At 47.5% G+C, this 13,648-nt stretch overlaps 2 protein-coding genes across 3 annotated transcripts; one reads left to right on the top strand and one right to left on the bottom strand.

Annotated features, from left to right (window-relative positions):
• Nucleotides 1-745: 745 nt before the first annotated feature.
• Nucleotides 746-5,174, bottom strand: LOC109769385 (O-fucosyltransferase 6). Of its 2 annotated transcripts, none has more exons than XM_020328133.4 (11): nucleotides 4,700-5,174; nucleotides 4,498-4,557; nucleotides 4,299-4,389; nucleotides 4,088-4,167; nucleotides 3,148-3,236; nucleotides 2,893-3,076; nucleotides 2,609-2,790; nucleotides 2,427-2,529; nucleotides 2,018-2,349; nucleotides 1,320-1,888; nucleotides 746-1,031 (listed from the first exon to the last, which is right to left on the bottom strand). In XM_020328133.4, the coding sequence occupies exons 1-10, from the start codon at nucleotides 4,880-4,882 to the stop codon at nucleotides 1,471-1,473; spliced, it is 1,722 nt and encodes a 573-aa protein (XP_020183722.1). In that variant the 5' UTR covers nucleotides 4,883-5,174; the 3' UTR covers nucleotides 746-1,031; nucleotides 1,320-1,470. The 2 variants fall into 2 exon arrangements, with proteins under 2 accessions (XP_020183722.1, XP_020183723.1); XM_020328134.4 differs by having other exon boundaries at nucleotides 4,088-4,164; nucleotides 4,700-5,133.
• A 6,561-nt stretch (nucleotides 5,175-11,735) lies between these two features.
• Nucleotides 11,736-13,268, top strand: LOC120961908 (uncharacterized). Its single transcript, XM_045233792.2, has 4 exons — nucleotides 11,736-11,948; nucleotides 12,021-12,518; nucleotides 12,594-12,770; nucleotides 12,848-13,268. The coding sequence occupies exons 2-4, from the start codon at nucleotides 12,384-12,386 to the stop codon at nucleotides 13,109-13,111; spliced, it is 576 nt and encodes a 191-aa protein (XP_045089727.2). The 5' UTR covers nucleotides 11,736-11,948; nucleotides 12,021-12,383; the 3' UTR covers nucleotides 13,112-13,268.
• Nucleotides 13,269-13,648: the final 380 nt, after the last annotated feature.

The raw sequence follows: 13,648 nt of genomic DNA, 5'->3' as shown, positions 1-13,648 counted from the left end.
GCAACGAGCCAGGGCACCACTGCTAGGGGAGCCGATGAAGCGGAGGTTGAGATGTCGGGCTGCCGGTCGCAGCCCGTAAGTAGCAACGCCGAGTTGTTGCTTAGACGGTGGCTTTAATTCTACTGTTGTATGACTTTATAAGGTTTTGTGAGAATAATTAATAAAGTGGCCGCATGCATCACCCAGATGCAGAAGCCGAGGGTCCTCTTTTTTTTTTTTTTAAAGCAACGCCGAGTTGTGCCGAGGAGCCGGCGACCCATTCCCCATGCCAAGGCGCGACGGCTGAGTGGCGACCCAAGCAAAACGAGCACTGCTTTTTTTTTTTTTTTTGCGGGATGCAAAACGAGCACTGCTACATAGGCACAGAACATCTGGATGTAGAGAAACGCCAAGATTTTTGACAGCGTCAACCAAATGGCTTGCTATCGTTCTTTTGATAAAATTTCCGTGCTGGGGTTTCCTCTACAGTTTTTTCAATTCAAGAGAAAAATTTACCGTCACGATATTTTGGCAGGACGTTTTAACATTAGCCTACCGATAAGCATTCACCATACTGAATTATACTCCCTCCGTCCCATAATATAAAAGCTTTTTTTACACTAATGTAGTCTAGAAAATACTCTTGTTTTATGGGACGGAGGAAGTAACAATTAAACAAAAATAAGAGCTGTGCGCGTGACAAAAATGTTGATTTCCCAAAGAGCAGCTCCGAACTAGCCAATAATGCTGAAACGTACAGACGCACTGGGTAAGATTTTCCTTCTTTCTTGCTCCTCTTCATGTTCTATGTTATGTACAGAATTCATGGCAGACCGAAAATTTTGTCGAGAGAAAATCAAGAGTAAAAACCAAACTCACTGTCACATTACATCAAACTATAAAGGAAAAAGAGCTACCGTCTATTTACGGTTCAATCTAAAATATATTAATGGAAAACCAAACAAAAAAGTTCTTCTAATTTGCCAATCAGCATCCGATGCAGACCAGTCAAATGCTGTACAATTTGTCTTGCTCATACTGAAGGCCTGCTTCTGCATTGAGAAAAAAACATGTGGAGCATTAGATTGTTGAAGTCAAGTTAGAAATACACAAACGGAAATCATGTTTCCGGTTAGGTTCAACGTGTATTTTTAATGAAGTTTAACCGCATATCAAATGCCCATTTCGTGTTAAATATTTTTTAGACTACTTAACATACAATTTGTATTACCAGATCAAACGTGGAGATCATGCAGGTCCATAAGTTTCATCTTTGAAGTACCAAGTGTATAAAGGCAATATACAGTATCATTTACTCAAGTTAAGTATTCCGTATTTACCTCTCTTCTTCTGTAAGAAGCTCTTCCTGATTTCTCCATGCAAAAAAACAGGAGAAGATAAATTCTGCAGTAGCTTCTGTACACAAAAAACTTCATCGCCTTTCCCTTCTAAGTGACAAAACCTATTATAACAGCTATCAATTTTAAGTGACTAGTCCGAGAGTATGTCCTCCAATTCAGGAATGTCTGGTCCAGCAATACGGCCGTAATCTGGATCAGTCTCAGTTGATGAATCCCCTCCCAAGGGTGTATTCTCTCCATAGTCCAAATCGCTCCAGTCGAACTCCGCATCACTGGTATGATTCCCGGCAGCTTCACGAGCACGATTGCTTAGGTACGGCTTACTAGGCCCAGTTCTTCTCTTTGTCCTTGCACAAATGCAGTCCATAGGGTGCTCGTGAAATTCACCTTTTCCCGGTTTAATCTCATTTGGCTCACCCATAAAACCCTTTTGGTACATCTGAACTTTGGATGCAAATGTGTCCCAGCTCATGCTGGTTCGATTAAGGAAGAGAGAGGAGAGCTTCTTAGAATTGGGGCGTATGGTCCTCTTGTGCCCGAAGTATCTCCTGAAATCAGCATTTTTTTTCAATCAATCTACTTACGTTTAGAGGGTCTTTGAATATGCAGGCAACAATTGGTATCTTAAAAAATCTACAGCTATTCAAATTATTGTAGAAATGCACAAAAGAGATTACCTTCGACCAGCCAACATTCTTGCCATGTTGCCATTGTTATTTGTCACAAAAACGTCGCTGTCATCACACACGACATAATCAAGGGCGGCCATGCGAGATGAGAATGGCAAGAAAGGTGCCAGCTCCTCCTTGCTTGATAGAGTCTCCTTCGAGTGGAAGTTTGGGAAGAGCGCTTTCAGAGGTGCTAATGTCTCCTCTCCTCCGTATACATCCCCCGACGCAACATATAGGTGGACGTCCTTCCCAAAACCCAATGCCCTGAGCATGAAGCCAACTTCTTCTGGTGTTAGAGGGCATTTGCCATGCCGGCGTTCTCTGTCAGGGTTGCTTTCCTGAAAATAAATTCAAGTGTAACTGTAAAAAACTGAAAGGGCCATTTAATAACCCTGAATGAAGAATGGTCACTTACATGCAGTGTATCCCATCTCTTACGTATTGCACCTAGTTCCCTTCTCTCGATTTCACCACCCCCAAAGTAACATCCCGAGAAGGCGAGCATGTCAGGCTCAAATCTGTCATAGGTTATGAGGGTGAAGAAAATTCGCTTGTACTGCATAGCCAACACAAAATTTTATTTGAAAGAAATATTACCTTAGGTGAAGAGCAATGAAGCGTCCACTTTTGGCTCTCATTCTTTGGACAAGCAATCGGCCCATTTCGAGAATTGGATCTGTGAACTTTAGTGCATGATAATTGACTCTACACCTGAGCTTTTGAAGATCAGTCTCCAACCTGTTGGAAACCCGGTAGTCAAATTTTGTTAGTTGAACGACCTGCATGGGTAGAAATGCAAAAAAACATGTCAGAATTGAGCATTTTCAGCCTGAAGTTCTGAACATACGAAAAGTGGCATGTTGACAATCTGTAATGCTTACATGTTTCTTTAAAAGGGCAGGTAGTACTCGATTCTCGTAGCATTTTGGAGTACACTTCCTAGGTACACGCATTTTATATGGAGAAGGTGTTTTCCCATTTCTGTCAGGCACTTGTCGTATGATCTTTACATCATTTGCGAGCGAGGATATGAATGAGTCAGCATCAAAGATCTCCCCAAAATCACTGTGATACGGAACACCGAATAAGCACATGGTGCTTTGCCAGAACAACCAACAGAGGGTAAAGATTGTTACCTTGCGTCATTCCAGAAAGATGCCTGATCAAGCTTTGGAATGACAAGTGTTGCATTCAGAATGCGCGCTGCAACAACAGCATCTATGATCTGGAAACAGATAACCAAAAGCGTTTTCGTGTCATTTATTGAATTTCATGACTTATCTGAAAATGGGGAATATTATCAAGACAAACTACTGATGTTGGAACATTAGAGTTTCATCACTCTGTATAGCAAGAAGACACGAGTCTGAGAACAAACAGAGAATTGATTATCTGGATACCCGTTCACAGTGACAACTCATACTAATTGGTCAAGAAACACACGCTATGACCTCGAACCGAAAGTTTGTTCAAATTGATAACTCATACTAATAGGTCAAGAAAAACAAACTACGATCTCGAACTGGAAATTGTTCAGATTAATAACTCATAGGTCAAGAAACACACACTATGGTCTCGAACTGGGAGTTGTTCAGATTACTCAAGATCAGAACTGGCAAGCAAGTATTCAGGTACACGTTTCCTACGGTATAGGGTAGTTGTATATGACAGCTAATACTAACAAGAAAGGAATAAATACACTGGCGCAGTCATGCAGGGCTTCCAAAAGTAGTTGGAGCATACCAAGAAAAGACGGAAATGCAGGGATGCAGCCAAAGGCGTCAACAAGTTGTTGGAGTAAATTGAATTGACCAGGGCTATATCATACGGAGTAGATGCTTACAACTGAAGAAAACTGACATTATTGTATTATTAGCACATGGCCAAGAGTCTCATCATTGCGAAACCTAGAGTGACATTAGACCACTAACACAGTAATTTAGGTAGGCTATGTAAACATGGAAATTACGAGGTAATTCAACTGCAATATATTCACACTGTTGGACCAAGCAAAAAGACAATAATTCGATGGGACAAGCCAGCAACCAGTATGGCAGCACGTTCGTTCTTACTCACCCCTGTTCGCTGCTGGTTCAGGCCCCCGCTGGTGGCGATCATCAGATAGCGATTCGGCTCAGTGACAGCCTTGGCATCTGCTGAAGGGGGAACTTCACTGTTAGCGAGCAGTAAGACACGAACACGAGCAGTGGCAATGCTAATCTTGTGAAGCAAAACAAGCCGCATACGAAAGGAGAACGAAATTGCTGCAAGGAACAGGCGTGCGCACCGGCGAACTCCTTGGTGGCGTCGCTGCAGCCAACGAAGTGGTGCGCCGTCTTCGATGTCCAGAGCTCTTCCCCCAGCCTGCTCCCGCCACTCTGAAAGAAGACCCGGAAGGAACCAATTAATCAGGCGAATTGGTCGCTCGATTTCACCGGGTTTAAGCGCAAGAAACGGTGAGGCAGAGCGCGGGGTTATCCACTCACCGGAACGGTGAAATCGACGGTGCCGACGAGATTCCTGCGCAACTCGGCCGGTTTGTTCAACTGCTCCGCGAAACAAAAGGGGGACAGCAAACAGAATCGGCATTAAGGCAGGAAGGGAGCGAAAATCGGAGAGCATTGCATGGACCGGCGGCGACCCCCGTCGCCGCAAAGTCGCGGCTTTTGTTAGTGAGAGGGAGCGTACCAGGAACGGCGGGTTGTGGCGCCGGACGCCGCCGCCGCCACCCCCGAGCGGCGGCGAGAGGAAGCAGTGGAAGGCGACGACGACGAGCAGCAGCCCGGCCGCCGTGAACGCCGCCGCGGCCGGCGCCACCGAGGGCACCACCCAGCGGCCGTGGTGCTGGCCGCGCCGCCGCCTCGACCCCATGCGGCGCCCCTCCTCCTCCGCCGCCACCTCTCCCTCACGCGCGCGCGCACGCCTTGTTCTCTTCTCGCTCCGGTCCTGCTGGGCTCTGCGATCGAGCGTGCGCTTGGAAGCGTGCGGGTTTTGGTGGTGGCGGCAGCAGAGATGGGAGGGAAGGAAGCGGCCGGGGCCGGAGGCGGACGGAAGTCCAGGCTTTTGTTTTGTTAGTTGGGTGGCAGAATTTGGCGAGAGAGCAGGTAGTAGAAAACGATGAGACGGCAGGAGAAGCGACTGCTCCTCCTCCTAGACTACTAGCGGGGCGGCTACAGGGAGATCAATCATATATATCGCCAAACAGAAGGGGCTACAAGTAAATAATATAGTGGATCAGTAAAAAAATGGAGGATCGGAGCGAATCTCCGCACACTAACCGCTTTTAATTCCGTTCGGCCGTTCCGATTATGTACACACTATAATCTAATGCAAAGCATTACCCTAAAAAAATCTAATGTAAAGCAGATTCAGCAAAAAAAATGTTCGTTCTGGAGAAAAGAAATCGCGTGGGATGAGAGCCGATCTGGCTTGTTCTACGGCACTGTGCATGCGTGTCTCCTAGCGCTAGCGAGGAGCATGCTAATGGTGGTGCCCAGTGGGTAGGCGATTAGTACTAGTAGTAGAGTAATTTGAGGGTGGCATCCGGAGAAACGCGACATAATGGCCAGATTATAGAGAGATTAAACCGTTGTATATACGGGGACGGGGGTGGTACCCTCCAGCGAGGACGGCTCCCCTGCGAACGAATCTCAAATAATTACAGGCCTCATTGAATGCGCAGTCCACCCGTCTGGTGCTAATTCATTGCAATTTGCTGCTATAGTATTCATGCTAGTACATTTACGATTCGATTCAAACGATCACACGTGCCGTTGCCGTGAATTTTCTGTTCTTTCCTTCTGTTTTTCCAAGAGCAACAGACCGCCGGCCCAATGGGAGCGTTACGATGGTGCGCCGCGACGTGATGCAACGTGCACGTAGCCAGCTTTCTTTCTGTTAATTAATCATAATTAATTCGTGTCGCGTAAAAAAGATGGATGGATGGATGGTGCGGGAGAGGGGCGACGTCGCACATGCAGGAGCAGTCCACGTGATGGTTGCCTTGGCTGTACCGCTTTCGACGATCCTACAGTACCAAGCAAGCAACCGACCACGACCGATCGATCCCGTCCCAGCGGGGCCGCCTTTCCGGCCGTATGCCGAGCCTGACTCTTTGTTAATCTGGCATGCAGATGGCGTGGTGCGCTCGGGGAAAAGAGACTGCGGTCAAGTTCGACATGCACGGACCATGACCACTCCATCCACTATAACCAAAGTGGGATAAAAATGGAACTTCGCAATAGAGAAATTGTTTCCGGATGTTTTACCCTCTTTTTGTTTGCACTTTGGCTCTGTACTGGATTACTGTAGAAAAGAACTAGTGCTACTAGTAGCAGGAGTAATTTTCTCGGTTCGAAGTTAAAAAAAAGAGCAAGTTGATGGGATTTTATTTTTTAGTACGGCAAGTTGTTGGGATTCGCTGCAGGTTTTCAGTGCTGCAAAACAGCTTTCTCTAGAGGAATACACCTCTACGGGCCTACGTACCGAATGCAAGGTGAAAGGCCTACGCACTCTGTTAGTAACAAATTTAATCGCACACTTTGCACTACTCTGCTGAGACCCACGATATGGTGGCCAGGAAAGATATTCCAGCTGTCATGCGTCAACTGCTCCCTCTCTTTTAGGCCTCATTTTAACTCCAGGCGAGAATAACCCCTGGATGGGTAAAAGTCGGTTTAGACGGTCTGCATGTGATTTGGACAGAAGAAAATGTTTGTTGCACCCAAGTGGGGTGGAGGTGGGGCTACGTACTCCTAATAACAAACTGGACGCAGCAACAAGATCATGCGTTGATGGGTGGATTAGAAGGAAAGTCCCCATCACCCTCCACCGGGTCCCAACCCATCAGCTCATGAGGTCTTGTGTTTCCCCTCCAGTATAGTACTATACAGACCAATAATTGGCTTGGCAAAGTCTCTTTAGCCTTTGCTGATACGTACTCCTATATGATACTCCCTTCGTCCGAAAATACTTGTCCTCCGAAATGGATAAAATGGATGTATCTAAAACTAAACTAAGTCTAGATACAACCATAAACTAAGTCTATATACAACCATTTTTAGGACAAGTATTTCTGGACGGAGGGAGTATATAGATGGCGTTTCCCTGTTCCCTTACTAAATATAAGTAATTGGGTTTTGCCTGCTTACTTACGTGTCGTGCAAATGCATCCGCTGCTAATCTGCATTGGATTAGAACCGCAGCTATCCTCAGACTGTTTCAGTTAGAGTTGCGTGTGATATCCTGCATGTTTCGTCCCTACTAACTCGCTGTTTTCTTCTTCTAGATGAAGCAACCAAGAAATCTAGGAGCAGCATACAACTTTGGGACCAGAACGGTACCAAAAAAGCAGTTGATTATTCGTTTCATTAGAAGATGCTCCGAGGCTAGGCTATTCCCATGATTTTATCTTTTAGGTGTATACGACTAAACAAACCAGGGCATCACCTAAAGAGGGGCTAATGGCTTTCCAAAAAAAAGAGTGGGTCTTAGCTTGATTCTACACCGTCCAAATTTACAGATTAGTACTCCGAAACGAGCTCACGAGTTGAAGTGGCAAGGCCAAAAGTTTGCGGTAATTTCTTTGGAGGTCCTCACAAAAAAATAAAGGAGGTCTAGCTAAAATATGATGCACGCGGAGGGAGACGACCAAGGCAAAATCAACCCAGTGATGTGAGCCGAAAGTGAAACGCCAACTACTTGGATCGCTGATGACAACGTGGCCGTGCCCCATTTGTACTTAATTAACCACCACCACCGGGGAGCTCGCGTCGCGGAATAATCCTGCCTCGCTTGACAGCGCGGTGTCACGTGCAGCCTGGAGAGCCTCTGCTTCAGATGAGTCACCGGTGGGCGTGATTCTCCATCCATCTGGGTCTTGTGAATCAATTCAAAAACTCGGAACCAAGGTGGCGAAGGGTCGATGGCCAGCAGCCCAGCACTTCTAGGCGCCTTGGTTGAACTTTTTGATTGCGTTGACACTGGAAGGATGGAACCATCTATCCGCCCGGCGATCGAGCAGGCGTGCGGACGGGGTGAGGCCGAGGCAGCACACGTGCGTACCAGCCGCACCGACACGTTCCAGTGGTTGAAAGTTTTACTGGTGCCCAAACTCCGAGGCTGGTCGCTTTTGGACGGCCCAAAAGAGACTACTAGCAGCTTCGTCCCCCATGGACCAAGGATGGATCTGCGACGCGCCAGCGCACGCGTACCGCTGTGCGGCAGGTCAGCTGTGGCCATGTTTTCTTCAGAGATATCATGTCATTCCGTCCGTCTCGGGAGAAAAGGAGATGCCATTCCGCAAGAAGAAATGAAGGTTTTGATATATACCAACCAACACCGTACGGAAGCTAGCACGCAGGAAGGACCTTAGAGCCACAGAATAGCCTACTTTACATATGCACAGCGAAAAAAGGAGAAACAAAAGGAACTTCATCCAAGCCTGAATTACTCTGAACGAGCTAAGACGCCGGTATCACGTGCGACGGTCGACCCTGAATGAGCTAAAACGCCAAGGAGAGTAATGCACTTATTGAAATCAAAGGCAGAAAGGAGTATGGATATGTTCAACTAAACATAGAAAGCCTGGATTGGGTGCTAGCTTTAAGGCACAGCCATTCTTTTACCCTGTTCTCATTCTTCTACTACTAGTAGTACTTCTCTCTTCTCTGCTAGCAGTAGCATGTCGGGCCTGATACTGATAAACTAATCAGTTCGAATGGAAAAATGGTTCATCCCCGTTCGAAAAAACAATAATTTTATCTTCCCCGGTGGGCGCCACGGCAGCCCAAAGCTGCATCCCAACCCCATTAACACATGATTATCTGTGTTCGGCCGCGCCGAAAGCAAGTCACCAACTACTCCAAAAAAGGATCGATCAATCGATCTGCAATAGATAAGAACGACACTAGAGCGGCTATCCAGCCCTGTCGCTCCATTTAGCGGCACTTATTAATAAGCTGGTTCTGCACTTTGAATTACGCCACGCATCGCTGAATAACGAACGTACGCGCAGCTTCTGCATGCGCTTGACTCGCCGATGGAGCGGCCGGCGCAGGTGTCCCCCAGAGCCCCAGCTCATCGCCGTGCTGCATGCGGCCGCGACCAAAGGGAGGGAGGGAGGGGAAATCGGAGGAGCAAAAGGCGGCGAGTGATCCAACAAAATGATTCACGGGGAAGGAGCCGGTGAGTCAAGTTTCAGTTTCAGCATAGGAGGAGGAGCACATGCGTGGGCTGGGAGCGTGCGCCCACTTGGGCTGGGCTGGGGGTTGGCACTCCACACGGCAGGCATAGGGATCGACGTACGTACGCCCGGAGAGTGCGCGAGTTGGTGACGGCCGCGCGGGTACGTACCACTTTTTACCCCTCCGGGCGGCTTTGCTTGGAACGGCACCAACAGCCGTCCGGCCGGTATGATTGTGCTCGGCGGAGGAGATCACGGTATGCCCAAAATGAGATGGGGAGTGGGGGCGAGATCTACTACCAGTACGACTGTCTTGATGGATGGTTGACGTCGATTTTGAAGCTACCAGCGTTTGGAGACCATCCAGTGGGGGAAATCACATATTTGACCTGAGGGCGAAATCAAATCACAAACTGACCTGCTTTCGAAAAAAATTTACTCTGCTGACCCTTTCGTGTGGCGCCCGACAACTAGGCGCCGCACACTACCATGCAGCGCCTCTGCCTTAGGCGTCGCACCTCCTGCCAGCGTGGCAGCCCTGGTTCAGCTGCGGCCCCACAAACAGCACTGCAGCGCCTAAGGCTTAGGCGCCACACTGTGTAAAGTGCAGCGCCTATCGCTTGGGCGCTGCACATTGACTTAAGCCGCATCGGGCCAGCCCCTCCCAGCAGTTCTTCCCCTTCTCTGAGGAAGTTGCTCTGATTACAGAGAGCGGCGGCGGCGGTGCCCCCTTCGGATCCCCCCACACCCCTCTCAGATCTGAAGTTTTGAGGCCCGGATTCGATCTCCAATCCCTCCTACTAGGTAAACTCCTCCGTTCCCTTTCTTTTCCTCCGTAAATGCGTTGCAATTTTAGGGATTTGCCCAAGATTAGGTGGAACCTTTGATTTGCTTGGTTTGGATCTTTGTTTGCCCAAGATTAGGTGGAACCTTTGATCCCCCCCCCCCCACACACACTATATGATTCTTGTTAGTGAAACCTAGATTGTAATTTTTTTAGATATATATGAGATGCCTAGTTTTGTATATAATTATGAGATGTTGAGTTTTGTAGCTATATGTGAGATGTTGAGGTTTTTTAGATATATATGAAATGTTTAGTTTATTTGAAATATGAGATGTTGATTTACTTGAACACATATGACATACTAGATATATATGATAATTTACAATCATTTATTCATTGTGTGAGAAGGAGATGTTGAGATTTTTGTAGATGAATACATATGAGATGTTTAGATGAACACATATGAAATGTTGAGTGTTTACCGATATTTGAGATGAACTCATATATGTTTATTGTTTGAAATTTGTAAGGATGGTTTGGCTTCTCGACGATGTCTACGACACGAAACACCGGGCCTACATGATGCGCGAGAAGGAGATGGTAATAACGAGTAATCTAAATATTTTGCAAATTTGCCTTAAGTTGAAATTTACATGCCCTAAGATTTGTCATTACTTGTTTTTTGCAGAAGCTTGAACCTTTGAAGATTCGGTATCACGGGGTCTCTGGTCCTGCCATGCCTTACGATGAGCGGTACACACCGTACATCAAGCAGGCAGGACTACTCCCGTGGATTCAGTTGGTCAGCCGGTCCACGCCGAATCTGAACGCTCCACTGGTGTCCGCTCTTGCTGATCGGTGGAGGCCGGAGACGCATAGTTTCCATCTTCGGACTGGGGAGATGACCGTGACGCTCGAGGATGTCTCGTTGATCACCGGTCTTGCTATCGACGGGATGCCTCTCTGTATGAGCACCGATTCTGATGGGTGGCGCGAGCAGATGATTGCTCTTATCGGTATGGCTCCTACTGAGGTTGAGGCTGATGTAGAGAGGGAGAAGAGAAGAAGAAGAGGGAAAGGAAAGCAGCCGGAGCTGCTTTCACGTGGATTCAAACTCACTTTGCGACGTGCCCTCCGGATGCCACTTATGATGTGATCCAGACACATGCTCGTGTCTACATGTGGTATGTTGTGTCGAGGACTTTGTTTCCTGACTCCACTGGCAAGAACGCTCCATGGATGTGGCTGAAGGCGTTGACCGTCTTCGATAGCAAATGGAGCTGGGGTTCAGCGACTCTTGCCTACTTGTATCGACAGGTAGTTGGTCTGTTTTGTGATCAACTCATTTCTTCATTAGCAATGCAAGCTTATTGTCAAGTTAACGTTGTTTTTCTTTCATATGCAGCTGGACGATGCGTGTTGCAGGATCACAGATAGTGCAGGCATTGGTGGTAATATGCTTCTACTTTCTGTATGAAGCTGGGAGCGTCTGCCTGTTGGACGCCCGAAGAGCGTCAGGTTTAATCCTTGGTATGAAGATGAACATGACGAATTACGGCGCCCCACTTGGGCTTACAAGTGGGATGTGGTTTCCGAGATGACGAACGATGTCAATCTCATGTACCAGAAGTACGTTGCCGAGTTGGACACGATTACGCCTGAGCAGGTAACGAGGTCATTACTTCAGTCATTTCTCATGTTTGCCAAAAAAAGTCACCAATTTTGCATTGTTGCGCTATTTCATAGGTGGAATGGCAGCCATATGGCGCCGATGACAGACTTGGGTACACCCTGGAGTTTAGCATCAACCCGATGTGCTTGCGGGATAGGTATCTCTGGCTTATGCGGTGCCCACTGATATGCAACTGGGCTATTGAGTTTCATTTGCCACATCGCGTGTTTCGTCAGTTTGGTCTGTTCCAGCCTCACCCGCCGGAATGGGTGGATACTGACAAAGCACTTCATAGGTAAGAGAGCATATTGACTAAGCATCGTCAGTCCTTCTTGATTTTGCTAATGTTTGGTATTGTACCATGCAGGTTGGACAGGAGAAGGCAGCGGAAGATAAAGGACTGGGACAAGCATCATGCTTCGTATGTTACCCGCTTCCAGCTTTGCATGGAGCAAGCTCGTAGCAGTGCACGCGCCCAGCTTCGTGAGCATAACCCACTTGCTTTTGATAACTACATACGATGGCTTCTTGAAAATACTCGAGTTGAGATATGCCCGCCAGCATATAATGAGGATATTCTTGAAGAACCCGTAAACTTTGAGGATCTATCAAAGTGGAAGTACAACAGAGATGTCAGGGTAGGGCAAGGAGTCCCTGCTGTTCCGGTGATTAACTATGTGGTAAAGTGTTCCTTCTTTACTTTCCCGTTGGCCGTACTACACATGTTTGAATGGCTAACGTGTTCATTCTTTCTCATCCGCAACGCACCGAGATCAAGAAAGCAGCTGATGAGAGCCAGTCTATTCTCGAGAACACACCAGTTGGAAAAGGCAATGATGATGGTTCACTACGAGCATTCCTCAAGGTACATATCACATTCACTATGAGAGCCAGTCTATGTTGCGGAGTTTGATATCTTCCACACGTGTTCATGTTACAGCGTCAGGCCAAGAAGTTAAGGCGGTTATCGAATCTTCTCGGTTGCCGTGATCCCGAATTTGATGAACCATCTGCCTCTAGGTCTGGTACACCATCAGACCCCTCATCTCACCATCAGGGGGACGATGTGAGTTCCTCATATGCTTATCTGGATGATGATGGCGTGGCCACCCAAGAGGTATGACTAATCCTTTAGATGTGATTCTCACTTGATTACGACGCCGGTCTTCACCATATTGTTTGATTGTGTGATAGGGCCATGAGCTTGATGATGACATGACTTTGGCAGACGCTCAACTTCGGTCCCTATATGTGTTCAAGCCTAGGCAGCCCAGACGCCGGTACACGCCCAACGACTTTGACAACAGAGGCAACCCAAAGGTGGTCGTAGGGACCTTGTGGATGGCTAGCTTGGATGATGAGGCGGAGGAGGAAGTGCAGGAAGAGGAGCCTCGTCCACCCAGGAAGAAGAAGATTGCCTGCAGGCGTGGCACCAGGAACACGCGCGGAAGGCATTAGTGCTTGTGTTTGTTAGTGCTCTTGTAGCCGTTTCATTAGGTCGATGAACTTGTGAGGTTATGTTATATGTTGGTGAATTCTTACTAGTGTGGTATTTGTGTTTGCGAACTAGTAGTAATGTTGAATTGTCCTAAATGATGTGATGTTCAAGTTATTAGTTGTCTTTGTTCAGTATGTGCAGTCTACAGTAATTTTATTTATGTTGTAGCAAGTTATGTCAGTGCTGCATGAGGCCAAAATGGCATCTGTTTCTGCAGTTTGGCAGTTAACAACACTGCAGCGCCCAACAGACAGGCGCTGCACAGTACTGTGTGACGCCTAGCGCCTAGGCGCTGCACAGTACAGTGCAGCGCCCGTCTCATAGGCGCTGCCGACCTGGCCATGGCTATCCAGAGGGCCACAGAAGGCTTTCAGCACTGACCATCCACGAAAATTACCAAGTCATAGTGCAGCGCCCAAGAGCCAGGCGCTGCACTGTACTGTGCGATGCCTATCCCTTGGGCGCTGCATGGTATAGTGCAGCGCCTGTGTTCTGGG

Source organism: Aegilops tauschii, chromosome 2 (genome assembly GCF_002575655.3).
Source record: "Aegilops tauschii subsp. strangulata cultivar AL8/78 chromosome 2, Aet v6.0, whole genome shotgun sequence".
Taxonomy (NCBI): domain Eukaryota; kingdom Viridiplantae; phylum Streptophyta; class Magnoliopsida; order Poales; family Poaceae; genus Aegilops; species Aegilops tauschii.
Note: the sequence above shows the minus strand (reverse complement) of the source record. Positions and strands in the feature narration are given on the sequence as shown.